A 26,707-nucleotide genomic window follows, 5' to 3' on the forward strand; every position below is an offset into this window, starting at 1 on the left:
CAGCGAGTACCTGATTGGGCGTCAACGTAAATGGCTTATCGGTATAGCCGCTCTACCCCAACAACTCATCCCCTCACCGCCCCCATGGGGGGTTTATCTCCTTTGACTCAATTCCATACTATAGCTCCCTGGATATCTCTCTGCCAATTCGACATGACCACCCTCGTTCCCCGTGAGCCCTATACTCAGGAAGAGCTCGCTCGCCTGTACCCGCCAGCTCTGAAGCTGCAGCTGGTGCAAGTGGTAAGTGGTTTGGTCCCCACATCGACGAAGACGCAGCATGGCTAACCGCTACAGTTCCTTCGTCATGGTGAGAGATTCATTTACAATGCTGCCCCTGAGAGCATTTCTAACTGATCCTAGGCGAACGTACACCCGTATCATCCCGATTCTCAAATGTATGTCGCAATTGACTACCCCCAATGCCCCGAATCCGCTCTCCGACGGTCTCCGCTAACACTTCCCAAAGACAGGCTTGAGTCCATGTATGACAATTCCCCAATACCGGTATCGCCCGAGTATATGCTGACTTGACAAGACTGGCCATACTGCAATGTCGCAAGACGCATGGTGCAGATGGCCTCGAGTAGCAAAGACCTCTCGGAATGGAACGGGTTCCAATGGCGCCGGAAAATGGAGTCATTCGGCAGTAATGACCAGGCGGTGATCACAACAGGACCAGGAGGACCAGTTGAAGCGATGTGGTAAGTTCACTACGGAGCTGTGATGTACGTGGAGAAAAGCTAAATAATTCCATCTGAAGCTTGCACGGCGAGCTCACAGACAAGGGCCGTGAGACGACCTATGCACTCGGACAACGGCTGCGCCACCTATACGTTGACCAGCTCGGGTTCATGCCCCAGATCAAGAGCGATTCCGAGGATATGTATCTGCGAGCTACGTCGATCCCCCGCGCTCTCGAGTCGCTCCAGGAGGCATTTTGGGGCATGTACCCGGCTAGCGCGCGCACGCTTGACTTCCCACCGCCGGTGATTGTGGCTCGCCAGGTCAATGAGGAGACTCTATTCCCCAACGAGGGAAATTGTAGACGGTTCCGACAACTGTCCCGGCTTTTTGCCGACCGCGCCGCTGCACGATGTATGGGCTTATCAGTGGGACATGAAGATAAGCGTCACGGCTAATGATTTGAATGCAGGGAATGACTCTGAACAAATGGCGTACTTGAACAGCCTCTGGTCAAAGTACATGCCCGAGGAATCGCCCAAGGTTGCTGTTGATTCCCACCCACGTCTTTCTGGAATCATGGACACGATCAATGCAACCGATGCCCATGGCCCAGCCACCAAGCTCCCATCCGAATTCTATGACAAGAAGGGCCGTGCTGTTATTGACCGAATTGCGGTCGAGGAGTGGTTTGCTGGCTACGGCGAGAGTAGCGAGTACCGTAAGCTAGGCATTGGTGCTCTCATGGGTGATGTGGTTGACCGCATGGTCAGCACCGCCGTGGAGGGTGGCTGGCGCAGTGAGACCGCTGCGTCCGGGTCAGGTAACTCGGATACTGGCAAGGCTATCAAGTTTGCTATGAGCGGCTGCCACGACACCACCCTGGCAGCCATCCTTTCCAGTGTTGGTGGTTTCCAGGATCAGTCATGGCCTCCATTTACATCCTCCATTGCAGTTGAGCTCTTTTTCCCAAGCGCCCCGCTTCGATCCCAACGCTGGTATCGTGCTTGAAGAGTTCTCCAACCCACCCGTCGCAACCAAGAAGCCTGGTGTCCTTTCCCAGCTCTTCGGTAAGCCTGCATCGAAGAAACCCACCACCTCCGATACTGCACGCGCAACTCTCGAATCTTTCCCGGAAGGCGCTCGCGAGGCTCTCCAGAAGCACTATGTCCGTATTCGCTACAATGACCAACCCGTCCGTATCCCCGGCTGTGCTGCTAAGCCTGAGAATCACCTGCCTGGCGATGAGACATTCTGCACCTTGGACGCCTTCAAGGAGATTGTTGATAAGTTTACGCCAAAGGACTGGCAAGGCGAGTGTACAGCGAACCTTGGCGCAGGGCTCCACGGCCCAGATGATCGCGAGAAGGCCCCGGCTGGCTTCTAGACATTCTATAGACTGTAATGCTGTTGCCTTTACTTGGAGATATTTCTTTTTTCCTCGTGTATCTTTACCTGCTGTGCAATATGTTTATGACGGATGAAAAGTAGAAAGCCAGAGTCACAAAACATCAGCAGCCATCTCAGCTGCTCTTCGCCTTAGCCTCTTGATCTGATCTGATCGCCTTCATCTTCATCGCAGCAACCTTTATCAGCATCCAGCGTGGTAGATATTCAAACGACAAGCCCTGCAACCAATGCCAGAAATAAGCCCATACAATTTCCTGCCCGCACCCAACCCGATTCAAGCCAGCAGCAGCCAGCACTCTCGCCTCAGGAACAAACAAGTTACTCTCCACATCATACCCAGCAGTCCTGACCTCGGCGACTCGGAGGCCCATAACCTCGACCTTCTTTCCTTCAGCGGCAAACTCCGCGCGCAGCGACTTCGTAAAGGAATCCACAAATCCCTTGGTAGAGCTATAGATACTGACATACGGCAATCCGAACGCCGCAATAGAAGAAACATTCATCACCAGACCAGGCGCATTCTCTTCCAGCTGTTCCGCCAGAACGCGGGTAATCTGAATGGCGAATGTCGCATTCCGCGAAACGGTGGCCTGCACATCCTCAAAGGTATACTCCTTAAGGAGTCTAGAAGGCTTCGTCTCACCACCAACATTATTAATAAGGACAGTCAACCTGCCGGGAACACCCTGGGAATCGATAGTCCTATTATTGCGACGAATTATATCGCGGACTTCGGCACCAACGCCGTCAATATCGGCGGTCACATTCTGCGCATCGCGCACAAGCACATCAACAGAGACTGCGGGGAACATGGCTTGAAGTTCTCGACGCCGACGGTCGAGTTTCTCGGCGTTCCGGCCATGTAGGATGACGTTGAAACCGCGCGCGCAGAGCTCCTGACTGAAGCCGAAACCTATTCCATCTGTTGCGCCGGTGACGAGGGCCCAGCTTGTTTTGGTGGGGTTGTAGCGCTTGCAGAGTGTACTGGGGAGGAGGAAGTTTGTTGCTTGGCGGGTTAGGGAGAAGGCGGCTTTTCCCAGGGTGAAGAGGCCGAGATAGGCTAGGGGTTTGATGAATGTTCCCAGGTCGGTCATTTTGATGGAGATGATGTTTTTTCTATCCTGTCAGTTCAAAGTACCCTTTTATAGGTTCTTTTGAGGTCAACTTCGCATTCCTCTCAGATCGGCGATTTGGCTGTTATCGGCCCGCGTATCGAGCCGAGCGCCGATTTGGAGAAGGTTGACTACTACGGAGTATATCAGAGAATGTCATAACTGAAGAAATAAGTATTGAAAATCATCTCGGATGAAATAGTTAAAGCTTTATCTTGTCAATGTCCTTTCATGTGGGATATTTAGAGATCCAAATATGTCATTTATTCCATCTTAGGTCTATCCACAGGTCTAACCCTATGGAGTGCATTCACCATCGATGATTCCCCGGAAATGAGCATCCAGTCCGGAAATCAACAAAAGACCAATCACAAATGCCCTAATACTGTCTTTCAAAAACCGATGTCGTTAAATGAGGACCGTGAAAGTCCACGGCGCCAGCCAGGTACCTTGCGGACGATTCATGCTGGCCACTTAGAACACAGCAATTATCATCGCCATTTGAAATCATGCACTTCATTGGTTCAGTTGTAGCTCCACTGGTATACTTTCAACCTTGGAGGTTCTGTATTGACACTTGTACGACATCAGGAATGCAACAGCATTAGAGCGTGAGGAACTTGGAGACGCCCTGCGAGAGCCCTGGAGAAGATGCTATATAATGTGATATCCTAGAATTGCCAGGGGTTCAGCTCCTTCCTTTCTCTTCTCTTCCTCTTTTCTCTTTCTTCATTCTTACATTGTATACCTAAGCACAAAAGTTACTCTTCGTTATGGTCATCGATTCTGGAAGAGACACAGTCTCCTACAATGTCCCAGCTCCTACAGAGCAAAAGCCCAAGACACGGCAGATGCCTGTGACCTTGCTTTCCGGTTTCCTGGTATGGAATGAGACCAATTGTATCAACGTTGAGTCATCTCCATAGACACTGACACCCGTGTATAGGGAAGTGGCAAGACAACACTCCTCAAACACATCCTCAAGTCCCCTGACCATGGGTTACGGATTGCCGTCATCGTCAATGATATGAGCCAGTGAGTTCCACATTGAACGGAGAGCATAGACTGTAAGCTAATCGCTTCGTTCCTTTAGGCTGAATATCGACGCCACCCTCATCCAAAACCACAAAGTCTCCCAGACCACCGAGAAGCTCATTCGACTTCAGAACGGATGCATCTGCTGTACTCTGCGTGGAGACTTGCTGTCTGAACTGGCAGCTCTGACCAAACGAAATGAGGTGGACTACGTCGTCATTGAATCGACTGGCATAAGCGAGCCAATGCAAGTGGCTGAGACTTTCACGGCTGAGTTCAGCTCGGCTATGCTGGAAGCTGAAGATCAGATTGCCAATGATGATGCCGACGCAAAGAAGATCCTGAACGAAATGTATTGTTCCGTCACCACATTCCCCCTTATTGTAGCCTTGCTGACATGTCTTTGACATAGTGTGGATCTAGGTGGCTTGCACACAATGGCTCGGTTAGACACTACTGTTACTGTCATTGATGCCTTCAACTTGCTTTCGAGCTTCGATACAGCAGAGTTCCTCTCTGACCGCTATGGAAGAGAGGAGATCATCCCTGAGGATGAGCGCACAATATCTGATCTCATGGTGGATCAGATTGAGTTCGCCGATGTGTTGATTCTCAATAAGATCGAGACGGTTGATCAAGCAACACGCGACAAGGTCATGAGTTTGCTGAAGCTACTGAACCCAGCCGCAAAGATCCTCGAGTCAAATTACTCTCAAATAGATGTTCGGGAAATCATCAACACAAATAAATTTGATTTTGTCCGTGCCGCCTCTGGCCCTGGGTGGCTGCAGAGTCTGCACGAAATGACGCTACAGACGACAGGCAACGGTGAACGGATGGCACCGAAACCAGAGACCTTGGAGTAAGTTTGCCGACAATTCATTTATGGACAATTTGCTCACCATTACAGGTATGGTATCAACAACTTCGTTTACACTGCCCGGCGACCCTTCCATCCGCGCCGCCTCTTCGGGCTTCTTCACGACAAATTCATCATTCTCCAGAACAATGAAGTCGAAGAAGAAGAAGGCGACGAGGAAGAAGAGGAAGAAGAAGATGCAATGGACACAGAATCTGACTCCGAGTCAGTGGAAGACTTTGAGCAGCCTGATCCAGCAGACATTCTGAAGAACAAACGTACCCACCCGGCTTTCGGTCCAGTTCTCCGCTCCAAGGGCTTCTTCTGGCTCACAACCAGACCCTGGCAATTTGGAGAATGGAGTCAAGCAGGTGGTATGATGACAGTCGGATGCGGTGGACCTTGGTTTGCTGAAGTCCCCGATGAGAACTGGCCAGAAGACAAGGATGTGCGGGAATCCATCCAAAATGATTTCAAAGGTCCCTGGGGTGATCGTCGCCAGGAAATAGTGTTTATCGGGGAAGGTATTGACAGTGTCAAGATCAGTACCTTGCTGGATGAGTGTCTTCTAGACGACAAGGACATGAAGAAGTGGGAGAAGGTGATGAAGAACAAGAAAATGAGCAGAGAGGAGAAGACGGATAAGTTAGCAAAGATGTGGGAAGATGGTTGGGAAGAGTGGCCAGCACTTGATGACGAGGAAGAGGAAGAGGAGGAAGAGCCCCAGGAGCAGGGGAAGCATCGAATCAGCGATTATCTGGGTCATCAGCATGGACATAAACATGCTCATGGACACAGCCACCGGATGATTGCTGTATGAACTTGTCGAGGTTAATGATTAAAAAAGTTATTCCTTTCCATTTCCATCCAGATGCTCAATAATAGAACAGAAATTTCAGTGTATTACAGTCATCCATTGGACCATCTCTTCTGCCCTTGGTCAAGCATCGTAAATGGGGTAAGAGTGTGATGGCCCTGGAATATGCGGTAATAAAGTGGCAGAATATAAAAGGCGGTCTGGCATAGATTAGAGCCGATAAGATAGGAGCTCGAAGATAACGGCTCCGCCTTCTGCTCTTCCTCTTCCCCCATCTTCTCCTCCTTAGCACAATTCCTTGACAAATATCCCTTCAAATCACAGCTGTTCCCACTTCTTCGAGACCAACTCTTTCAGCTCATTTGTCGCGCTATCGTGCGCGTTGGATTTCTGTGCCCGGTCGCCCTTCGCCTCGCTTCGTAGCTCCCGAGCTACTCCAACCCCCGCACTCGAACGGCACAACGGTTACTCAACGATCACCCCAACCAACCCTATTCCGCTGCGAATTGGACCTCTCAACATTCAGACAATGATACGGGTCTGACTGCAGATATCCGACCCTGTACCACCATCCCAGACATAAACTGGGATTCTCCCGGCATCCGTCCTAGGCCAGATTAGCACATGCAGATGTCAACAGTCGGTCTTTGCCGTTAAATTGAGCTCGACCAGTTCCTTTTACTATCTTCTTCGTGATCAAAGGAGAGTCTTGACTTTGCATTGGTCTGATTATCCCCGTCTAATACAAATTAAATTGCGCAGCAAGTACACCCAATCCGTTCTCTATGCATCCCCGGATTCTAACATTCCATATCTAGATGTCTGCCCGTTCAATGGAGGTAAGAAACTCTTTTTCGCTCAAAACACATCCAACCGACCCATACCCCCTATAATACCACAAATCACGGCCGGGTCATTCGGTGAAGCTCGGTTAGTTACCGCGTCCCGCTGCATCCATGCACGGGCCGTTGTGAGACATCTGCTTGGTTCCGGATCCTTTTTGCTATTTCCCAGGGGATTGAAAAAGCCCCAGAGACCTTTCTTGGAAGCCAATGTGCCCTAGAATAGACTGAACATGGATTTCCAATTTTGGGGCGTCTGTCACGGTTGCTGTCACAACGGGCCGTTGCAAGACAGTGCCATCTTGAATCCATCGGTCTTCCTCTTCAGCCTCGGGACTTTCCTTATTATTCTAAGGGATATTAGCCTGGTTGGGTTCGCCGACTGCCCAATGCTCTCTTTTTTCCCCGACATGTGATGCATTGATTTATTCCACCCTGCCCCTACCTCATGAATCCTCCATCCTAATAACCCTAACCTGTCTCTTGATTCACCAATTCTCCCAAAAATGCATGCTCCTTTTGTTTGATTAAATGTCCGACTCACCGGTAGCCCGCGTGAGCCGGCCTCATGCTCCTTTTTATAGGACGTGAGCTCAACTTTTGGAAGCGACGGCGTGAAATTCCATTCCATAAGACTGAAGCCGAGCTAAGCCTTCTGGATAATCTACAGGGAAACAGCCAAGTGACTGCGCCTACCCAGGCCAAGTCGGCCTCTGTGCCCAACACCAAAGGTCCTGATGTTAAACCTCGCCTTCTTCTAATGGGGCTCCGCCGGCAAGTTTTCGCTGCCAGCTCTCGCACAACAGAGATATTAACCATGTACTAGGAGTGGTAAGTCGTCCATTGCTAGTGTGGTATTCCATAAGATGCCGCCAAATGAGACACTCTTTTTGGAGTCCACGACCCGGATTCAGAAGGACTCGATCCAGTAAGCCCCGAAGGAAGAACATGCTTAATGCGCTTTCCGCTGACCTGGAGCTTGCAGCTCTTTTATGGACTTCCAAGTCTGGGATTTCCCGGGTCAGCTCGAGTACTTTGAGTCTGCTTTCGATCTTGAGGACATATTCGGCAGTCTGGGCGCTCTGGTTTGGGTGATCGACGCGCAGGATGACTACCTGGACTCTGTGGCGCGGCTCAACCGCACCATATTGACCGTCCAGCAGTTCTATCCCGGCATCAACATCGAAGTCTTCATTCACAAAGTCGACGGACTGTCGGACGAGTACCGCACCGACACGTTCCAGGACATTGTGCAGCGCATCTCCGACGAGCTCAGTGACGCTGGATATGAGAATGCGCCCGTGCACTACTATCTGACTTCCATCTATGATTACTCTGTCTTTGAAGCCTTCAGCAAAGTGATCCAGAAGCTGATCCCCAACTTATCTACACTTGAGAACCTCATCAACACCCTCGCCAACAACTGTGGGTTTGAAAAGACATACCTCTTCGATGTTCTGAGTAAGATCTATATCGCCTCCGACACCCGACCTGTTGACATGGCTTGCTACGAGATGTGCTCTGATTATATCGATGTCATTGTCGATATATCCGAGTTGTATTCATGGGACCATCCAGTTCGCAAGCGATTGGGCGACCAGATCCAAGAAGCGGAAAGCCACGTGGTGCTGCATGACCAGACCATGATTCATTTGATGGAGATGAACAAGTAGGTCTCCCAGAAAGTGTGTTTATTATCTATATTGACTTTATTCCCCAGGTACCTCTGTCTAGTCTCGGTGATTCGCAACCCCGAAGCCAAGGACAAGCGAGGTCTGATTGACATGAACTGCCGTACTTTCCAAGACGCCCTGAACGAAGTGTTCTCGCGCAGTTGGGAAGAAGGGCCGGGGCCCAAGGAGGAGAATCTGCAACTGCAAACAAATGATAGAAATTAAAATCGAGGCAAATTTGACGTTAGAACACGTTAGAACCAAAGAGCAGGGTGTATTTTCCCCCTGTGAATTCAAACCTCTTGTATCTTTACCAAATGCAGCTTGGAGAAATAAAAGAAATTGAATAGAAAATCCAGACCAGGTCTTATAAATGTGAAGTTGTGGATAAGTCAAAAGTCCACTTGGGGCCCCGGCCTTGGGGGTTTTGTCAGCCAAGTCCTCCACCTGTGCAACTCCAATGACAACAATTTAAATGGTCATCGCCTGATTCTAACAACTCCTCAATTGCCTCAAATCAGAGTGAGATGTCAGAACTCCGCCAGCGACCAACAGCAACGTCAAAGTCCAGCAATGGGCCCGACAAAGAGCCAACCCCCAGACAGCACACCATCAACGATGAAACCGACCAAGACCACGGCATAAGCCTGCTGGACATAATCCGGGTGATTGTGACTCTACTCATAGCGTGCGGCGGTCTTTCCTATTACATGACCTCCTCCGAGTCCGTTTTATGGGGGTACAGACCATGGTATACACGATGGCCGGTGGTGAAGCAGTGGGTGGTATGCGAAACCCGGCGCTCAAGTTTACAAAGAAAGTCAAGTGACAATTCAAGCTAACACCTGCATTTCAAAAATAAAGCAAGGCCCTGTTACCCTGACACCAAGCCAACTTTCCCTCTACAATGGCACAGACACCAACCTCCCCCTCTACGTCGCGGTGAACGGGACCATCTTCGATGTCTCGGCAAACCGTATGATCTACGGACCGGGCGGGAGCTACAACTTCTTCGCGGGCGAGACGCAACGCGCGCTTTTGTCACGGGCTGCTTTAAGGAGGATCTTACGAATGATTTGCGCGGTGTCGAGGTTATGTTCCTGCCCGTTGAGGATGTCGAGGAAGAGGGTGTGACGTCTGCGCAGAGGAAAATTCGTCGCGAGAAGGAGTTACGGGCTGCCAGAGCGCGAGTTGAAGAGACAGTGAAGAGGTGGACTGGGTTCTTTGCGAACCATGCAAAATATTTTGAGGCTGGGAGGGTGATTGAAGATGGAGGTGTGCATGGAGAGCCGTGGCCGCTTTGTGAGAGTGCGCAGAAGCAGCGACCGAAGAGGAGTGCGATGATGGAAAAGTCGTAGGACTACGTTGTTTCTTTTTCTTTTCTTTTCACGGTGTTGGTAGTGTAGATGGTAGGTGGTAGAGGTCGAGAAAAGTCTACGGAATATGACGCATGTCCTTTTTCATGAAGTTTTGTAGATTTTTTGATTCAGTTCGCACTACCAGGAGTGCGAATGTTCCACACTCTTCAAGAGTCGACGTTAATCCACTATGCATCATGCCCAGCCGGGCTTCCCATGGTAAATGATATCATTCGTAGCAAGGAAAAGAAAACCGCGAGAAAAGACGAGAGACGAGAAGTTTACTCGGCGGTGACGGCACGGGCTATTGAGAGAGGTTATCAGTATGGGAGATCCGTGGACAGGATATTGGAGAGGAACGCACTGTAGATGCTCAGGCTGGAGTGACCGACGACCTTCTTGATCTGGCCGTTAGCCTCAAGGTCGTTGAGAGCCTGGCGGGCAAGGCTGCCGTTGATCTTAAGACGATCGACAAGGGTGGCGACAGTGATCAGACGGTAGGACTGGACATCCTTCTGGAGCTTGTCGTTGGTGGCCTTGTCGAGAACGACGGCGTGCTGGGCCTTGTCCTTGACTGTAGGGCGAAAGACATGTCAGTAAATGTTGCTTCTCGGATTGCGTATGCCCAGCTCGTCCAACGATTTCTTTCGTGTCTTGTGGGAGAGAACTCGGCGGAAATCGTCACGATCGCATGGTTGGTGATTGCGTACCCTTGCCCTTGGACCACTTCTTCTTTTGCTTCTTGCCTCCGGTTGCTGCGGGCGCCTGTTCGTCACATTTCGATTAGTATTGGTGTCTTCCGGGTTTGTATATTGGGGTGCTTGGGAACTCACCATTTTGTCGGATGAGGTGGATGTTCAAAGGAAGAGGGCGACGTCCAGAAGCCGCTCAAGTGCGAAAAGGGAGTGGGGCGTGACTGAGGTGAGCCCTAAGCCCTTGATCGGTTAGTCTGCATGTTGTCATTGGCTCCAGGGCTGGTGTGTTTGATTATATAATATAGCTGACATCATCCCATAGTGTTACTGCCTGAGGTGTCTTTTATATTTCACGACGAACGGGATATCATTTTGTAGTACCTCCTTGAGATAAGAAGAGGGAATCTGGGATCAAAGGAATAAACAAAAACTCTGTTTTTCTATGGATTTTCTAATACCTGTCCTTGTTCCTTCTTCAACTTCAATAGTGCCTGACAACTTCAGTCTTTGAAGTCATCGTGCATTACTCCATACATCGAACAACACAAATCTCGTTAACTAATAAATAAAGCCTCAAAGCCAGCTTTGAAGAGCTTTTGTCGATGCTCACACATACCGTCTCTGTCCAGAGCCTCGAGAAACTCATAGATGTCAAAATATTCGTCTTCATCTTCACCCCTGTCCGCTTCGATACCACCATATTCGACGTGGTCCTCAGTCTCGTTCGGTGAATTGTGATCGCATGCCGCATCCTCCTTGGAAGAACTATCTTTTTCGTTATCCTTTTCATTGTCGTTGGGCGAGTCCAATGAGGCAGGACAGCTGTTATCATCCACATGCTTCTCCACTCGCTTCATAACCTCGTCAAGGATCTTTTCCGTTTGGCCTAAACTAAATATCGTTTTGCTCGCTGCCATCATCAAATGTTGAAAGAGAGCGGAATTTCGGGTCAGTTTGGCATTCTCGCTTTCTGGTCGTAGATTTGCAATACATTGCGCGTAGACATTTCGATAGAACACCAGCGTGTCCGGCGAGTCTTCCCGCATAGAGTCCTCGTCATCGTCTCTCCGTTCCATATCTTCGCTCCACATATATGCGGTCGGATCCCAGTCGCGCATCAGCCATAGTGGATACTGCTCATTCCCTATAATCGGCGGATTGGCGTACGCGCCGTGCCAATCGAGGATTGCCCGCACAGAACCGTCCTCTGCAACAAGGAAGTTGAAGATATTGGGGTTTCCATGACATAAAACGAATGATTTTCCCTCACTTGATTCCGGAATCCAGTCGACGAACATCCGAAGAAGCTTCAGCAGCCCCTTTTGGGACTCAGACTCCTCTTGCCCCCACTGGTCAAGAAGAGAAGTGCAATCCTCCCTGAAGCCAGAGAATGGGTCGTTTTTCACGGGTACAACACCAGTAAGGCGATCTTGATCGTCAAATTTCAAGGGCCCACATTCGTTGAATGTGTAATTTCCAAGCTGGAGATACGCCGCAGCAATATCCTGCAGACAGCGTGTGCGCCGAGCCTGTACAACCTCTTTCGGAGGTTCCCGGTCATGCCAAACTTCATACAAAGGCCGAGCGTCGATGAATTCCATGAGAATGAAGGGAACTTTGAGCTTGTTTTTGCATGTATTGTTGTATGAAAAGACCTCGGGAATTGGGATGGTTGTCTCACGCCGTAACATCATCATTGTCAACGCTTCCGAGCGAAGGGCCTCGGCATCATCTTCGTCGAATTGATCAGGGGTTCCGATAGCTGGGACTTTGAGCATCCAGCTAACCCCGTCGGCAAACTTCACCTTATAGCAAAGATACTCACAAAAGGGAACAGAAGTTCCAACCTCAACGACGGGGATTTTCTTGCCGCTTGGGTGCTTCTTCGCTCGAATCGCTGTGACGTATTTACCGATATGCTTCACTTTCACCCTTTCCAATACTTCTTCGAATGGGTCAATGTCGATGGAATCCAACTCATCATCGTCTTCGTCGTCAGAATCCTCAGTTCCACGTCGCATGACACAATTCACGATTGATAATGAGAATGAAACGATTCCCCCAGCGATTCCCTGGAAGTGCTCCGAAAGAGACTGCGAAAGATTCCCCATGATCACTTGTGTTGGAGGCTGCCAGAGGAATTATGTGGATGATGGTCGCAACAAAAAAGAGCAAGCCTATTTCCAACCAGTAGGATGGATTATAAGAGTGTGTTCCAAGTCGAAGTCAAGGGATGTGGAAGATGCCGAAGCCAGGCATTATATGGGATATTTCCCTCCCTAAATATTGTTCTTTGCCCATGCCACATGCCATTCACGTAGAAGTAATAATTGAATGTCAAAGGCTGTTTTGAAAGGAATTGGCGTTCTTCTATCTCCAATGAAAGTGTTCCATTAATAGACTGGGGATTGCTCCGTTGACAAAAAGAATGGTGTGAAAGCCCGGCATTTACGAATAGAACCATTTTGATTAGGGAGGCGTTTTCTTTAACTCGAATTGTTTTTCATCAATTCTTTGTACTCAATCCTGGGTGGATACACGCCCAAGGGTGGGAAGTATCGAGGGCTCTGGAAGATCCGATATATGAACCGCATCCAAACACTTCGATGCTATACAAGGTCTGTCTCGTCAAGGAAATTAAGGAAATCCACGGTAATTAAAAAGCACATATGATGATCAATTTATGAAGAGAGAAAGAGAGAAAGAGCTAGAGTAGCACTCCATGAGCATGAGCAGACATGAACAAAGAAATCCTAGTTACAGTTAAACAACGGAGCCCATGGACCAGTTTAAAGTACGATATAAGATGGAATTTCTTTCTAAGATACTAAAGCACGTGCTAGACCCCTCTTCAGCTTTGTATAGTTGCATTTCCTTAGAGGGTCAATGGTGGAGATGGCTTGGCGGCCCTGAGGATAAGGTATATACAGAAAGGAAAGATCCAAATATAACCTTCGAATAATGGAACGATGGCAGGACCTGCGACCTTTGATGCCGCTTAGGCGAGGCAAGTGAACTATGTATTTTCACACCAATCGCGCCTAGTCGATAGCATCCAGTCCTGCTCAACAAGTACATACTAGAAGAAACCCCGAGCAAGTAGTTGAAAAGATAACGAAAAAGAAAAGCCTACCAATAGTTGAGACCTGTTGGAAGCATAAAATCCAGCCGCAGAATGAGCTAAACTGGAATTACAGGGAATTGACCTGAACGGTATTCCGATAAAGGTGCTTTCCATGCAGTCAATCTTTCATCATCAAATATAGCTGCTCCCCAGCACCATATACCTCCATCTTCACCTTGCATATCAACCACCTCTTCAAGTGTTTCCACCGGTGTCTGAGGCGTAGGCAGCAAATACAATCTTTTCCACCCAAGATTAGGCTGCTCGATAGACGGCAATGTCGACCAAAACTTCTCATAATCTCGAACTGCATGTCGATCTGCAGGATAAAGAAAAGGAAGCTTCTGCTCCTCCTCCAGCCATACAGGAGGGAAATTGCTCAATTCGCCAAGCAATGCATTAAGCATCACCATATCGCGCCGAATCACGGGTGTCCCATGAAGAAGGCGGTAGACAAAGTCTGGTCCCATTGTAGCAAGTGACTTTGACCGATACGGAAGATCCTCAAGATCATGGAGAGACTGTAAATTACCCCAGGGAGGCATAACCTCTTCCGGTAGAAATTCGAAAAATTCATAGAGAGGATCATCTTTGCTCATGTGCTTCTCCATAAGGTCATGCAGGTCGGCAGTCATTTCCTTGTAAATAGGTTCGAACAACGTCTTGAAGTAGGTCCATACACACCCCATTTCGTGGTATTCCCAAGGAGGCATCGTACCAAAGAACACGCGATATGCCTCTTCATTGGGAGACATAGAAGAGCTAGATTTCTGCTTTGTGTTCCAATCGTTGTCGATCCAAATGTCCCTATTCGGGCGTTCAGGGAATCCAAAGATATGCTCATAGGTTTGAAGTCGACATAAAGCTCTGAGAAACCGGTGCTTTTCAGTTTGAGACAACTTAATGGGAATGACTGAGGTTTCCCATTCCTCATTTTCCATCCATGGGGGCCGCGGCGCGTTCTTCGCATAATCGTCCAGAAAGAAACGGAACACCTTATGAAGATAGAGTAGGTGAAAGATCTCTTCCAGGTTGTCGGGCTCATCTATTGGAACGGATGAGCCCAATGCAAGGTCCCTGATCTCTTCTTTGCGGCGCCAGGTGTCTAACAACGCAATTGCTTCGTGCTTGTGAGTACTGAAGAGGAGACCACGAGACCGTGTAGCAGTAATTGCATCTGCTAGAAGCACTCCCACCGATTCTTGACAATGCCACAGAGAGCTTCCTGTCGCACAGGAAGGTAGGCTTGGTGAAATATTGGTGATGAAAGCACGATAGACTTGAGAGAAGCCAGATCGGGTATTTCGAGCAAGATAAGAATGAGCAGCTCCGTTGGGAGACCTTCTAATGTCGGCTTGGCCTTGAAAAACGGTGAGCATAATGTTCTCTTGTTCAAATTGCAGCTTGCATCTTACCATGTCTAGCAGGATATGAAAATTTTGAGTAGACAAACAGAGAGACTGGTCAACCTGATAAGTACGCAGGTGGAGTCTTACATAAGGTTCCCCCGCGGCTTCCAAAGCGGCTGCCCAGGCCGGGCTAATTTTTAGCCAACCGCTGAACTAACGAAGCCGCGCGACTAAAAGGATCAAGTGTTTTTCATCCCGTCATTTAACTTCTATGGTGGAAATGTACATATGTACTCTGAGCCACCCAATGTAATCCGGGCGCATGTACTTTGGGTGAAACCACTAGGTATGCAACTACTATCTTACCGCCAGCCATGAATATCAGTCGTGCCTTTGATTGGTGCATCCCCGATATAAACTATTTACAGTGCTCATTTCTAATGAACGAAACTTGTGCTGTATTACCCTGGCGGTTATCTTGAGATTGGTTATGATCGTCATCCCTGTCCTTTTGCATACGTGCCTATCACGTTGCAGGGCAAGAGCGAAACAACAACAATCCGCGAGTCCCAAAATGTTCCAATGGCTACCACCACTTGCTTTCAATGTGCGCGCGTAAATAACGATTTGAAATTTCCAATGTTTTGGGCTATTTCGAGTTGGCGAACTAGTAGCAAGGAGTATGACCTTGGAGTCTGTCGAGTTCCTATATAACCACGTATTATAACCCAGAAGAAATGTATTATCCTCATGCTTGTTTAGTATCAATTTCCTGTGACACAAAGCTTTTTTTCAAGGTCTTTTCTGCAGTTATGGGTTTCCTCAGTGGAAAGCTCCGGTCGAAACCCGAAAGGAAGCTCTCCGAGCCAACGTATGAAACTCCAAAATACGGTGAACAATCAGTGGCACGCCATTATGCTCAGCATCAACCGAGCAAATTTGGTCCACACTTCCAGAAGGGGCCAGCGCAAGAGGAGATATATGACCGAAGGGCAAACGGAGAGAGAATGCTCCCGGGCCACCCAGATCTCCGTGACCGTGCCCATTCATTCCACCAACCGAGGCAGCACCATGCATACTCTGACCCCTTTGAGACAAGACCACCAAAATGGTCAAACCAGATGGATGCCGAGTACAAACAGTATCACAGCTCAGGTGACAACAAGACTCCCCAGAACGTCCAAAATGAAGCATACATGACCACTGCACATCGCTTGCCAGTTGGGGACAAGCATCCGTTCAACCCAGCCCATGGCCCAATCCTCCAGACCGGAATTGCGGCTGCTCGAGCAGAGGTGATGAAGCAAAACCAGTAATATACCCACATGTACAAACGAGAAAAATGCTCGTCGAAAGGCTAACCTCGCTTACAGTGTCGTCCAGGGCCGTGAGGGGTTTGTCCAAAAGTATCCTCAATCGTACAAAGACGAAAAGGCACTTGAGACCCACAACACGGAGGTTAAAAACAGGAGGCAAGCAGCAGCGAATCGACGAGGACAGGAGGATACGCTGCAGAGAAAATATGCCATTTGGACTCGAAGGCAGAACTAGCCAGAAACTCGTTCTCTCGTCTCTAGAATATGACACTACATGGGAGACGATAGGATCTGGTTGAAAGAGGCATTTCTATATATATTCTGTCATAGGAGTGTCGATGATGGTGGAGAGAAGCTTGGAGAAATACTGTACGAGTATGGGAGGGAGAAGGAGGAGAGCTCTAGCCATCACTATGTTTTTCCTTTTTCTTTTCATTTTTCCTTTTCACATCGTGTTTCGTTTCGTTTCGATTTCGATCTTCTTTTTTTAGACCCTTTTCCAGGCTTGGTAGTTTATTTTTTCCCTAGCTATGCTTTTCAATTGTTGAACTTCACTGCCGAAAGTTATTATTTACCCCTAACTATTCAAGCATTCTCTTCGCAGGCTTGATATGTTCATCCGTATCGTGATTGATGCCATTACAAGTTCACATGCTGATTTCATTCTTTTCTTTCTAATAACGAGGTATCTGACCCTACATATAGCAATTAAGAGGTTTATCACTCTTCTTCCCGATTTCCCCATGCTAGTGGTATCCACTATATCTCCAGTATCGTAGCCCTCAACAAGAGGTCATGAGGTACAGTTTTAGGAATAATGAAGCCAGAGAGTAACTAGCTCAGCTGGTACAACGTGACAACCAAATACCTAACTACCCAACTAAACCATTTCACAACAGCGCGGAACAGCGTTGCAATGTGTACTACATATCTAACTACCTACAATGGGACGGGGGAATAATTGAAGATGGTTATACTTTCAACATAACGCAGGCAGTGTGTCACGGAGAGATTCACATCGTCTACCTCGACTTTTCCCCTTGATTGATTCTGTGTGTCAGATATTGCGTTGATAGGTCTACCGGAAACAAGACCAAACTCAGCCTTGTAGTGGCCTTATCGCGTTAAGTAGCCCAAGCACCGTAGTATCGTATATGTGGCCTAGCTAGCAGGGATTATATATTTGCAAGGACCCTTCTTTCTGAAATTTTTTATATTACTTTGTGAGTGCATTACACAATATTTTCGATTTATAACAAGTACCTGAAAAGCGGCGACCTGTCACCCAAGGACAGAAGTTGCTCATCAGTGTACTTCTCCCGGACCTCCGTCTCCGACAACCTCCCATTGTGTCTGTTCGCATACGCAAACGACAATTCCACTATACACGCCACAAGCAGGCCGGAAATCCCAAACGCTAATGACAGCCCAAACCCTGTGAGATACGTCGGACTCTCCCGGTCAAGATACATATAACTCCCAATAATCCCACCCGTATTTCCCATACAGATGTTCAATGCACTCCCGATCGCACGGCGCTTCGAGGGCGCGAGATTGTTGATTGCCCATGAGGCTGTTGCTGGATAGGTCGGGTAGATACCCATACATGCGACGATCATCGCGAAGAACCCGGCGCCGACGTGTGCTTCTAGTTGGCCCTTGAGCCCGATTATTATTGCGTACCCGATGATTATAAGGATTAACGGGGCTGCCACGAATGGGAAGCGCCAGTTATACCGATCAGATATGTTGGTGAAGGCAATAGCGGATATTGCGCCGGCGATGAAGGGGGAACCGTCATCAGTTGTGCATTGGTGTTTTGGAAGCCCATAGCTTTTGTTACGGAGGGGAGGGTGAATTTGGTTCCTATAAATATTTGGAGAAGCGAATCAGTGAGGGCCCAAAATAACCTTGGAGGTTAATAGATAGTGACGGACCGTAGTTGCAAGCAGACTGGCACATCATAATATACGCCAGCAAATAGAGCCTCCAATTCTTCATGACTCCCCAAATATCTTTCAATGTGGTCTTTTCCTGCTCTTCCCTGAGCTGACCTCCATCTTTGATAAATTGCTGGATTCCCATGTACCGAATCTCATCTTGGTCAAGCCACCTAGTCGATAGTCGGGGCGAGTCGATGAGCAGGAAGAAGCACGCAATCCCCAAGATGACAGTGATAAGGCCCTCGATAATAAATATCCACCGCCAACCAGCGTAGCCACCAATTCCATCCATTTTGCTGATACCCGCAGCAAGGAGGCCGGAAAATGCACCGGATAGTGCGCTGGCGCAGAAAAATGCGCCAACACGTGTACCGAGTTCGCGGGGCATGTACCAAAGCGAGCATAGATATACCGATCCAGGGAAGAATCCGGCTCTGGTTTAGATCTGATAAGAGATATTCCAATGAGGGAATCAATTTTCACTTACTCGAAGATTCCTAACAACAACCGCATGGCCAACAACCCGCCGAAGTTCTTCACGACGCCTGTCAGAGTCATGATAGATCCCCAGGTGACGATCAATATACCTAAGTAGATTGAGGGCCGGGTGAAACGCTTCAGAACAATGTTGCTCGGCACCTCTGACCATCGATTAGAAGAGAGGCGGATGCGACGATGCAGGACCTACTCACCAAGCAGAATATAGGGGACGAAGAAAAGACTCAGGGCAATATTATACTGGATGCCGCTTAAGCCCAAGTCCTCCGCCAAGCCCAAGATCTTCGCATTTCCAATATTAGCTCTATCGAGGTGAGATATCAAGTAGAGGACGGCGAGCATGGGAATTAGTCTGATGTCGATCTGAAGTACATCCGCCATTAGCTCCTTCTTGATTTAAGAAGTCGTATTGAGGCAAGGCGTACCTTCTGTACCATTCGCTTCCTCCTCTCCGGTGGGAAGTTGCGATAGAAGTCTCCATCCTCGGACGCGAGACCCAGCACTTGAATGTTGTCGATGGTAGTGATTATCGCATAGCTCTCCACGTTCTCGGAGCTGCATTCCTTCTCGTCAATCATGTCATCTTGACGGTCCGTGGGCATAATAGCGATTGGGGTTGTTTGGTTTAGGTAGAAAAATTGTTGAAAGATTGAATCATGCTGTGGTCTTCCAGGATTACCGCTGCTATTTATCGACCGGACACAGGCCAACGGCGAGGCGTTGCGCTAATGTGCCCCAGGCTTACTCCTGGCTGGGAAACTCCGGGGTCGACAAATCTGGGGTTGCCCTCGTTCCCTTTCCCCACGTTTTCCCCAGTGCGGTTCTTCCCAGTCCGTGTCTGCGCGGGGTGTACGGGGCCGCTCACGGACACGTATCTCCGTGTATGCGGAGCTTCCTCTGCCGCTCGAACTCGGAACAAGAATGAGGCACACGGAGTGGGAACAATGGACAGGACATAAATAAGACCTAGAACAGACGACAATGGTAGTGTAACAACAACTTGGTCATATTCGTTCTCTTATAGCCGTTTTTCTCGACTTGTGACAAACTTCATTTACTCGCAACTAGCACAATGAGTGAACGCAGCATTTTAGACCGCCTGGCGGCCCTTGACACCAACGCCGTATCTGATGCCCTGGACTTCCTCCAACTCAAAGGAGCCACATACGGCCTGCGCCCCCTCTGGGACTGTCCAAAGATCGTTGGCCGCGCCAGCACAGTCAAAGTCGGCCCGAAGACAGACGAAGCGGCTACGGCACACCCATTCACCCCAGTTATCGACGCCGTGACAACAGATGACCGTATCCTTATTATCTCCGGCGGCTTAGAGGGGGTCTCCTGCTGGGGTGATATTATCGCTAATGCCTCGAAGGCTAAGGGGATTCGCGGGACCGTCATTGATGGCATGTGCCGTGATATTAACGGTAGTCGGGAGGTGGGCTACCCCGTCTACGGTCGCGATGTGACTATGATCAGCGGGCGTAGCCGAATCGTACAGCTTGCCTCGGGGACACCGGTGCACATGCGGGGGGGTCACTGTCCGAGAGGGAGATTATGTGATTGCAGATGCCTGCGGAACAGTCTTTGTTCCGGCTGAGCGAATTGAGGATGTCCTAGGTTTAGGTGAACGCATTGACCGTCGCGAGAGCTTGATGGTCAAGGACGTCCAAGCAGGGAAGCCCGTCTCGGAGGTTATGCACGATGCCAAATTCCAAGCGATCCACGCAGAAACCCTATCTGTTGCAGCTGCCTCTAGCGCGTCGCATTCCAAACAAAATATCAAAAAGGCGGAGCCCGAAGACCAAGAACTAGTTAAGCTGTTTGCCGGCCTGGACACTCCTGCGGTCTCAGATGCGCTCGACAAACTCGGAATCCCGGGACAAGTATTCGGAATCTTACCCTTGATCAACTATGATAAGATTACCGTCGGACCAGCCTTTACGGTCCGCTACGTTCCCGCTAGCGACCCACCAGGAAGTGTCGGCGACTTCATTGACGATGTTGCCGCTGGCGACGTGGTTGTTATTGACAATGGTGGTCGCACCGACTGCACCGTCTGGGGCGACATTATGACTCAGTATGCTGGCCTACGCGGGATCGCTGGAACTGTCATTGACGGCGTATGCCGCGACGTGAAGCGTGCTATTGGCGAGGAGTACCCGCTCTTTAGTGCTGGTCGGTGGATGCGGACTGGCAAGGATCGGGTTCAGGTGGGAGGCTTTAATGAAGCGATTGGGGTGGGGGTGGGCAAGGTTCATGTGAAGCCACGGGATATCGTCATTGCTGATGCTAATGGAGTTGCTGTTGTACCGAGAGATCGTGTCCGTGAGGTGACTGAAGTTGCGCGGACTATCGAGAGCAGTGAAGAGCGCATTCGGGAGATGATAAACAATGGGGCGACGATTGCTGAGGCACGAAAGGAGCTTGGGTATCACACGCTGCAGCGTAGTGGTTAGAATTAGTCGAGGAAGCTTTAGACTAGATCTGTCTTTTTTGAATTCTTGAAACTTTCTGATCGGATGAAATCGACCTTTGTCTCATATGCAATACTAGTTCTCACTGAGTTGTCACCTTCTCGGTCGACCGGAAAATATTCCATACCTTGGTACAGTTTCCTTGCCTTAGCATAAAACAGTGTGGTCTCACATCAGAAGATAAAGGGTAACGCACTGCCGCACTCTTGTAGGCTCAAGCAGGCAGAGGGTCTTTAACATAGGTACTTTTATAGATAATTAGTGAGTGGAGACCCGAGTCTCCCACGTAGCAGACTGAATCGAGACTATATACAAGTGATGTATTCTATTATTCTATCTGAAACCGCTTCATATTTACTGGGAAGCATCACGGGCAGTGCGCAATTCGGCCGTATACCAGTTTTGTATTGCCCGGACATCGTAACTCATCGCCACGGTATCAAAGGCTTTCAAATGCTCCTTACATGAAGCCCCATCATTCGATAGCCGTGCAACCCATTTCCTATGCTTCCTAGCGGCGGCCACGATCTTCTCCATAGCATCAACAAATTCGGGCTCATCGCCTTTCGCGGGAACATAGCCAAGAATCGATAGGGCAAGGTCGTTTGGCCCGATGAAAATCATATCTAGCGGAGATCAGCGATTTCATTCGTAAAATCTTTTTCTGGAGATTGATGGACATGGGGATTGAGGTCGCTATTACTAACCAACACCGGGTACACCACAGATAGCATCAATATTCTCAACCCCCTCTTTAGTCTCGATTTGTAGACAGATAATAATCGTCTCATTCGCTGTCCGCATATACGTCGGAATGTCGATTGCATGAGCGATCGCCGGAAACGCCGAACCCTGACCTCGACGGCCTTGTGGTGGGAACTTAGCATCTGATACAACTCTTTCAGCATCTTCGGCTGTATTTACTTGTGGCACGACGATGCCGCTTTTCGGTGTTAGTACTACTAATAAGATAGCAAGATCCAAATCCATGGCTTACTGAGCCCCAGCATCCAAAGCCCTTTTGATCAGGTCTCCATGGGTCATTCGAATGCGAACCAGTGGCGACACGCCTAGCGCAGCGATAGCGGCCGTCGAGCCGTGCATCGCATCGTCACTTATATGGCCGTGCTCACAGTCGATGATAATGCCCTTTGCATTGTTAGAGGTAAAACTCACATTATCAGTAAAATAAGAAAAGACTAACCTGGAGGCCGGTCTGGGCAACAAGCTGAGCTGTTCGAATTGACGGAAGACCCAAGAATGTCATGATGGGTTTCGCGTTGGCTCGAAGAGCATTAAGGAGGCATAGTCGCGGGTTGTGGATTGAGGTCGTCAGGGCTGATGAAAATAACATTATGGTATAAGAGGCTGCACAAAATTCATCTAGGAAAAATCAAATAATCCGCAACAATATATATCACATCACTGGCTTTCCATATTGGGGACGTGGAGATGCGCCGGCGGACATGAATTTCCGCCTCTCCGTTCACACGGAGTCTGACATTGCGCCCTTCCGTAAAACTCCCTAGGTAGTGGGTAGGTTTCTCTTCTTTCTGCGCTGCAGAGTATTCTGCTTCGGATCGGGAATAAAAGTGTCGCGCTGGTCTGCGAGACGTGCGGGCTCGGGGTCTTGATGCGGTAGATCGAGTTGCTGAGGGATATGCGGTCCGATTTCATCTATGCAGCTTAGCGTCTGATGACGTTTCGCTTGGATGAGAGGCGAGTTGGCACTGAATCATACAACTCCCGGAAAGGACTTCGAACAACGTCAGAGAACAGAAAGTGAACCCCGGAGTTCTTCATTCCGACGGAGTGAGAGAATCCGTTAGCACTGCAACTTGAATGTACGCATTGCGCCATTTGACCCTTTGTCTCCCACTTAAAACAAGCCATGGTCCGAGTTACAGTAGTCGTAGATACCTAGGTAGGTAGGCCATGGTATTAGACTGGGGTGATGGTGTGGGGTGTGGGGAAGCAAAAGTGGCCCCCAATGCCTATCCCCACGTTCACATCTCTGTAACTTCAGCTCTCGGAAATGTTCGTAAAAAACGTGCAAAATGGCCCGCGCATGCGAATTCTGCCGCAAGCGCAAGATCAAATGTGACAGCACTAAGCCTACCTGCTCGACGTGTCGTGGTAGTAACAGGCTGTGTGTCTATCACAATGGACCACGGAGGCAACGGCCTTCTGCTGCAAGAATCGACTACCTTGAGGGAGAGAAGTCAGCGCTGGAAGATGTGTTGGCTCGTCTAAAAGATGCAGATGACGTGCAGAGGAGGACTCTGCTTGAGTCTGTGATTGTTCTCGACGGGCGGGTATCGGTATCACCTAGCACAATACCCACCGACATGGAGCGACGTGAGAATGGGATACCTGATCCAGAAATGAGGGAGGAAAACACTACGTACCGCGAGAACAACCCCGACCGCGGTGACGTTTACGACTCGAGGCTGGAAGATGGTGACCAGAGCGCAATATCTCCTAACGAAGGAAAGGAAACCCGCACAATGGACAAGTCTATCGCAAAAGATAGAAGTCCCCAGGCCAGCGATAGCATCTTAAGCTCGACTTCTGTGGTTCAGCCCAGCAGATCGAGTCAACAGTTTGACCCCAAAAAACCACGAGCATCTACAGAGGCGCTACGATACCAGCTGTTCGCGAATGCTGCGATGGAAAGACAACGCGAACATCGCCTACGTGGTCTATCAACTATAAGGGGAGTACCTGGAGAACTAGTGCTCCATCTCCTCGATTTACACTGGAGCCGGCAGCATCACACCTTCCTGCTAACATATCGACCGACCTTCATGCGGGAGCTAGAAAGCGGCGGTCCATACTGTTCTGACCTATTGCTCTATACTGTATTTGCGTGCGCCTCCAAGTTTTCCGAGCGCCCGGACCCGGAAAGAGGACAGCGTTTTTTTCGCTCGGTGCGACGAGCTGTTACTGCACGAGGGCTTGATCACTCAGTCGAGTATACCCACCGTCATTGCTTTGGTAATGCTTGGATCAACATTCATTGCCACAGGCATGACTTCCAAGGGCTGGTTATACACCGGCTACGCCATGCGCATGATATACGATCTGGGCCTGTATCTCGAGCCTCAACTCGAAGTTAACAAGTTCAATATCGAGGAGATCGAGATTCGCCGACGCGTATTTTGGGGTGCATTTGTCTGCGAGAAGCTCCAGAGTCTATACCTTGGGCGGCCACCAACAATACGACTGCAGGACGTCCGTGTCTCACAGGACCTGCTAGATACCTTTGAGGAGCTGGAGCCATGGCAGCCGTATGATGACTATGACGCCCCAGAGGCGCGCAGCACTTCCTCACCACTGCCATTAGCACACTCCGTGACTGTCTTTCAGCAGCTCTGTCTATTATCTCAGGTCATGACCCAGATCATAGACAAAATTTATTGCGTCGGGGCTACTGCTTCAACAACCCTCCATGAGATCCGCCCTCTTGAAGATACCCTTACAGCATGGTACAGCAACCTGCCAGATCACCTGATATACGAGCCCTGGACAAGGGATCCTCTCGATCCACCACTCATGGTCGCGCCAAATCACATAGTCCTCCTCACAACGTACCACTCACTCATCGTTCTGCTCCACCGGCCATTCATCACAGTACCCAGCAACAACAATAACAACGACACCGCCACAACTGGGACACCGGCCTTCTCATGGAAACGGTGTGCAGCAGCCTCACGACATATTACCAGTCTCGCCCTAAGCTATCAATCGATCTACCCGTTGCGCAAATCCAGCTACCTGCTAGGCTACGCCGTCTATGTTGCGTGTACTATCCACGTTCACAACACTGCATCACTGGCAGCTGGTACCGATAGAAAAGCCTTTACCGAATCATCAATGTTGCTGAGCGCGAGCTTGAAATGCTTAGATGCCTTGGCTGTGCCGAATTCCGGCGCCGCGGATACGGCGCGCAGAATTCGTAGGCTCATGGCTGCTCAAGGTGTTGAGGAGTCGCCAAGTATGTCTACCTCCTTCATAACCTGTCGAGAAATATATACTTCTGGTGCTAACGATGCGTGTTTAGCAGCCGTGGAACCACAAGGTATGGCACATCATCGACCCTCCGAGAATGTGTGGCAGTTCTCAAATGTGTCTCCTACCTACGATGATTTTGAACAGATGCAACCTTTTCAGGATATATTTGATCCTGTACCAGATTTGTTGTTCGGGTTTATGAATGACAATATAGACCTTGCGGCTTTTGATTTGCACGAGTCCATTTCCTGAGCAGAGGAAGTGTGGATGGCTCGGTAGTGAGATGCTGGGCTTAGTATAGATCGAGCGCATTTACGATACAGTCATAGATTCATGATTCAGTTTGGCAATAAATAGAAGGATCGCCCTGTCGTAGCGATGATCATTTGTAAAATGTAATTGCCAACAGCTACAGTAACAAATCAGCCTCCTCTCTCACAACCTGATCGTAGTACGGTTGAAATGCCAACCACATCTTATTCGAGTTCCCACTCTTCCTACGCGCAAACTCCGCCTGCTTATCATCAATATACTGCTTCTCAAACCCGGGGCATACAGCCGCGTTAGCAAGCAACTGCGCATGACAACACCGATCCAGCGCAATAAACAAGAAAGCCGCCTCATCAACCGTCCGTCCGCACGTTATCATACCGTGATTTTGCAAAATGACACTTCGACACGTTGGACCCAGCGCCTGCGCAATTCGCCCACCCTCTTCAGCTGTAAGGACGGTGCCACCGTAGCGAGGGTACACCGCGAGATCATTATAGAACCGCAGCGCATCCTGGTATAGCATCTCAATCGGCCGCCCGAAGCAACTAAACGCTTTCCCGTAGACACTGTGCGCATGACACGCGGCGTTGAGGTCTGGCCGTGCGCGGTGGATGGCGCTATGGATAGCGAATGCTGGTCCGTTGATGGGGCTCTGGGCACCGCCGGGGAGAACTTCGCCGTCCTCGCCGACGAGGACTAGGTCGCTGGTGCGAATCTGGGAGAAGTGTGTTGAGAGTGGATTTATCCAGAAGAGGGATGGGTTGCCTGGATCGCGGAGAGAGATGTGGCCTGCCACGCCCTCGTCGAAGCCCTGTCGAGCTAGCACGCGAAAGGCAGCTGCTAGGTGTTGCTTCAGGTATGTACGGGCGTCGTCGGTGTTGTCGAAGGTTGGTGGGCTGCGTAATGACACTTTGCCGTCTTTGTCGCTAAGGAAGTGCACATCCTGTTCCCAGGAGGATACAGTTGACTGGGGGGTTGTTTCCGTCTTGGTGTTGAAACTGGTTTCCGCGAGCTGGTGTACAGACTCTTCCGCAACCACCGCTGGCAGCATGTTTTCGTTTATTTCAATGGGAAGTATTGGGAAATGTTGCGAATTTGTCAACAGACCTTGAGAGAAATAGTCGTATAAAGGGGAAGTCATCCATTTGGTGTATTTACAACTCCACGACCACCTGGGCAGTTCTGGGTTGTTTCATACTGTCACTGCGGCAAACATATTCACGGAATAGGG

General features: G+C 49.4%; 14 protein-coding genes across 14 annotated transcripts; 7 read left to right on the forward strand and 7 right to left on the reverse strand.

The window, feature by feature from the left end:
- Positions 1-153: 153 nt before the first annotated feature.
- N7519_004971 (putative acid phosphatase) lies at positions 154-2,071 on the forward strand (the record flags this gene model as incomplete). The annotated part of the gene is made up of 8 exons (XM_057291747.1): positions 154-243; positions 298-310; positions 364-398; positions 470-485; positions 539-704; positions 764-1,098; positions 1,157-1,587; positions 1,640-2,071. The coding sequence occupies 8 exons, from the start codon at positions 154-156 to the stop codon at positions 2,069-2,071; spliced, it is 1,518 nt and encodes a 505-aa protein (XP_057146558.1).
- A 136-nt stretch (positions 2,072-2,207) lies between these two features.
- On the reverse strand, positions 2,208-3,188 carry N7519_004972 (putative short chain dehydrogenase/reductase; the record flags this gene model as incomplete). Its single annotated transcript, XM_057291748.1, has 1 exon — positions 2,208-3,188. One exon carries the CDS (start codon positions 3,186-3,188, stop codon positions 2,208-2,210), a length of 981 nt encoding a protein of 326 aa, XP_057146559.1.
- Positions 3,189-3,979: 791 nt separating this feature from the next.
- N7519_004973 (uncharacterized protein) lies at positions 3,980-5,920 on the forward strand (the record flags this gene model as incomplete). Its single annotated transcript, XM_057291749.1, has 5 exons — positions 3,980-4,087; positions 4,153-4,241; positions 4,300-4,593; positions 4,654-5,103; positions 5,152-5,920. The coding sequence occupies 5 exons, from the start codon at positions 3,980-3,982 to the stop codon at positions 5,918-5,920; spliced, it is 1,710 nt and encodes a 569-aa protein (XP_057146560.1).
- Positions 5,921-7,625: 1,705 nt separating this feature from the next.
- Positions 7,626-8,657, forward strand: N7519_004974 (GTR/RAG family Ras-related GTP-binding protein; the record flags this gene model as incomplete). Its single annotated transcript, XM_057291750.1, has 3 exons — positions 7,626-7,687; positions 7,745-8,428; positions 8,480-8,657. 3 exons carry the CDS (start codon positions 7,626-7,628, stop codon positions 8,655-8,657), a joined length of 924 nt encoding a protein of 307 aa, XP_057146561.1.
- A 302-nt stretch (positions 8,658-8,959) lies between these two features.
- N7519_004975 (putative heme/steroid binding domain protein) lies at positions 8,960-9,790 on the forward strand (the record flags this gene model as incomplete). The annotated part of the gene is made up of 2 exons (XM_057291751.1): positions 8,960-9,239; positions 9,297-9,790. The coding sequence occupies 2 exons, from the start codon at positions 8,960-8,962 to the stop codon at positions 9,788-9,790; spliced, it is 774 nt and encodes a 257-aa protein (XP_057146562.1).
- Positions 9,791-9,931: 141 nt separating this feature from the next.
- Positions 9,932-10,676, reverse strand: N7519_004976 (40S ribosomal protein eS25). Its single transcript, XM_057291752.1, has 4 exons — positions 10,624-10,676; positions 10,501-10,555; positions 10,155-10,364; positions 9,932-10,094 (listed from the first exon to the last, which is right to left on the reverse strand). The coding sequence occupies exons 1-4, from the start codon at positions 10,624-10,626 to the stop codon at positions 10,072-10,074; spliced, it is 291 nt and encodes a 96-aa protein (XP_057146563.1). The 5' UTR covers positions 10,627-10,676; the 3' UTR covers positions 9,932-10,071.
- A 363-nt stretch (positions 10,677-11,039) lies between these two features.
- N7519_004977 (uncharacterized protein) lies at positions 11,040-12,596 on the reverse strand (the record flags this gene model as incomplete). The annotated part of the gene is made up of 1 exon (XM_057291753.1): positions 11,040-12,596. The coding sequence occupies one exon, from the start codon at positions 12,594-12,596 to the stop codon at positions 11,040-11,042; it is 1,557 nt and encodes a 518-aa protein (XP_057146564.1).
- A 1,069-nt stretch (positions 12,597-13,665) lies between these two features.
- Positions 13,666-15,027, reverse strand: N7519_004978 (uncharacterized protein; the record flags this gene model as incomplete). The annotated part of the gene is made up of 3 exons (XM_057291754.1): positions 13,666-14,746; positions 14,806-14,969; positions 15,025-15,027. The coding sequence occupies 3 exons, from the start codon at positions 15,025-15,027 to the stop codon at positions 13,666-13,668; spliced, it is 1,248 nt and encodes a 415-aa protein (XP_057146565.1).
- A 743-nt stretch (positions 15,028-15,770) lies between these two features.
- N7519_004979 (uncharacterized protein) lies at positions 15,771-16,509 on the forward strand (the record flags this gene model as incomplete). Its single annotated transcript, XM_057291755.1, has 2 exons — positions 15,771-16,270; positions 16,332-16,509. 2 exons carry the CDS (start codon positions 15,771-15,773, stop codon positions 16,507-16,509), a joined length of 678 nt encoding a protein of 225 aa, XP_057146566.1.
- A 1,015-nt stretch (positions 16,510-17,524) lies between these two features.
- On the reverse strand, positions 17,525-19,317 carry N7519_004980 (uncharacterized protein; the record flags this gene model as incomplete). Its single annotated transcript, XM_057291756.1, has 5 exons — positions 17,525-18,140; positions 18,208-18,651; positions 18,705-18,858; positions 18,910-19,078; positions 19,141-19,317. 5 exons carry the CDS (start codon positions 19,315-19,317, stop codon positions 17,525-17,527), a joined length of 1,560 nt encoding a protein of 519 aa, XP_057146567.1.
- A 470-nt stretch (positions 19,318-19,787) lies between these two features.
- Positions 19,788-21,171, forward strand: N7519_004981 (RraA family protein; the record flags this gene model as incomplete). The annotated part of the gene is made up of 2 exons (XM_057291757.1): positions 19,788-20,247; positions 20,282-21,171. The coding sequence occupies 2 exons, from the start codon at positions 19,788-19,790 to the stop codon at positions 21,169-21,171; spliced, it is 1,350 nt and encodes a 449-aa protein (XP_057146568.1).
- Positions 21,172-21,543: 372 nt separating this feature from the next.
- N7519_004982 (HpcH/HpaI aldolase family protein) lies at positions 21,544-22,543 on the reverse strand (the record flags this gene model as incomplete). The annotated part of the gene is made up of 4 exons (XM_057291758.1): positions 21,544-21,815; positions 21,897-22,132; positions 22,187-22,338; positions 22,394-22,543. The coding sequence occupies 4 exons, from the start codon at positions 22,541-22,543 to the stop codon at positions 21,544-21,546; spliced, it is 810 nt and encodes a 269-aa protein (XP_057146569.1).
- A 703-nt stretch (positions 22,544-23,246) lies between these two features.
- On the forward strand, positions 23,247-25,455 carry N7519_004983 (uncharacterized protein; the record flags this gene model as incomplete). The annotated part of the gene is made up of 3 exons (XM_057291759.1): positions 23,247-24,018; positions 24,098-25,186; positions 25,253-25,455. The coding sequence occupies 3 exons, from the start codon at positions 23,247-23,249 to the stop codon at positions 25,453-25,455; spliced, it is 2,064 nt and encodes a 687-aa protein (XP_057146570.1).
- A 157-nt stretch (positions 25,456-25,612) lies between these two features.
- Positions 25,613-26,527, reverse strand: N7519_004984 (uncharacterized protein; the record flags this gene model as incomplete). Its single annotated transcript, XM_057291760.1, has 1 exon — positions 25,613-26,527. One exon carries the CDS (start codon positions 26,525-26,527, stop codon positions 25,613-25,615), a length of 915 nt encoding a protein of 304 aa, XP_057146571.1.
- Positions 26,528-26,707: the final 180 nt, after the last annotated feature.

This window comes from Penicillium mononematosum (assembly GCF_028829835.1).
Source record: "Penicillium mononematosum strain IBT 11891 chromosome Unknown utg000003l:1.0-8172316.0:1.0-8177699.0, whole genome shotgun sequence".
Taxonomy (NCBI): Eukaryota; Fungi; Ascomycota; class Eurotiomycetes; order Eurotiales; family Aspergillaceae; genus Penicillium; species Penicillium mononematosum.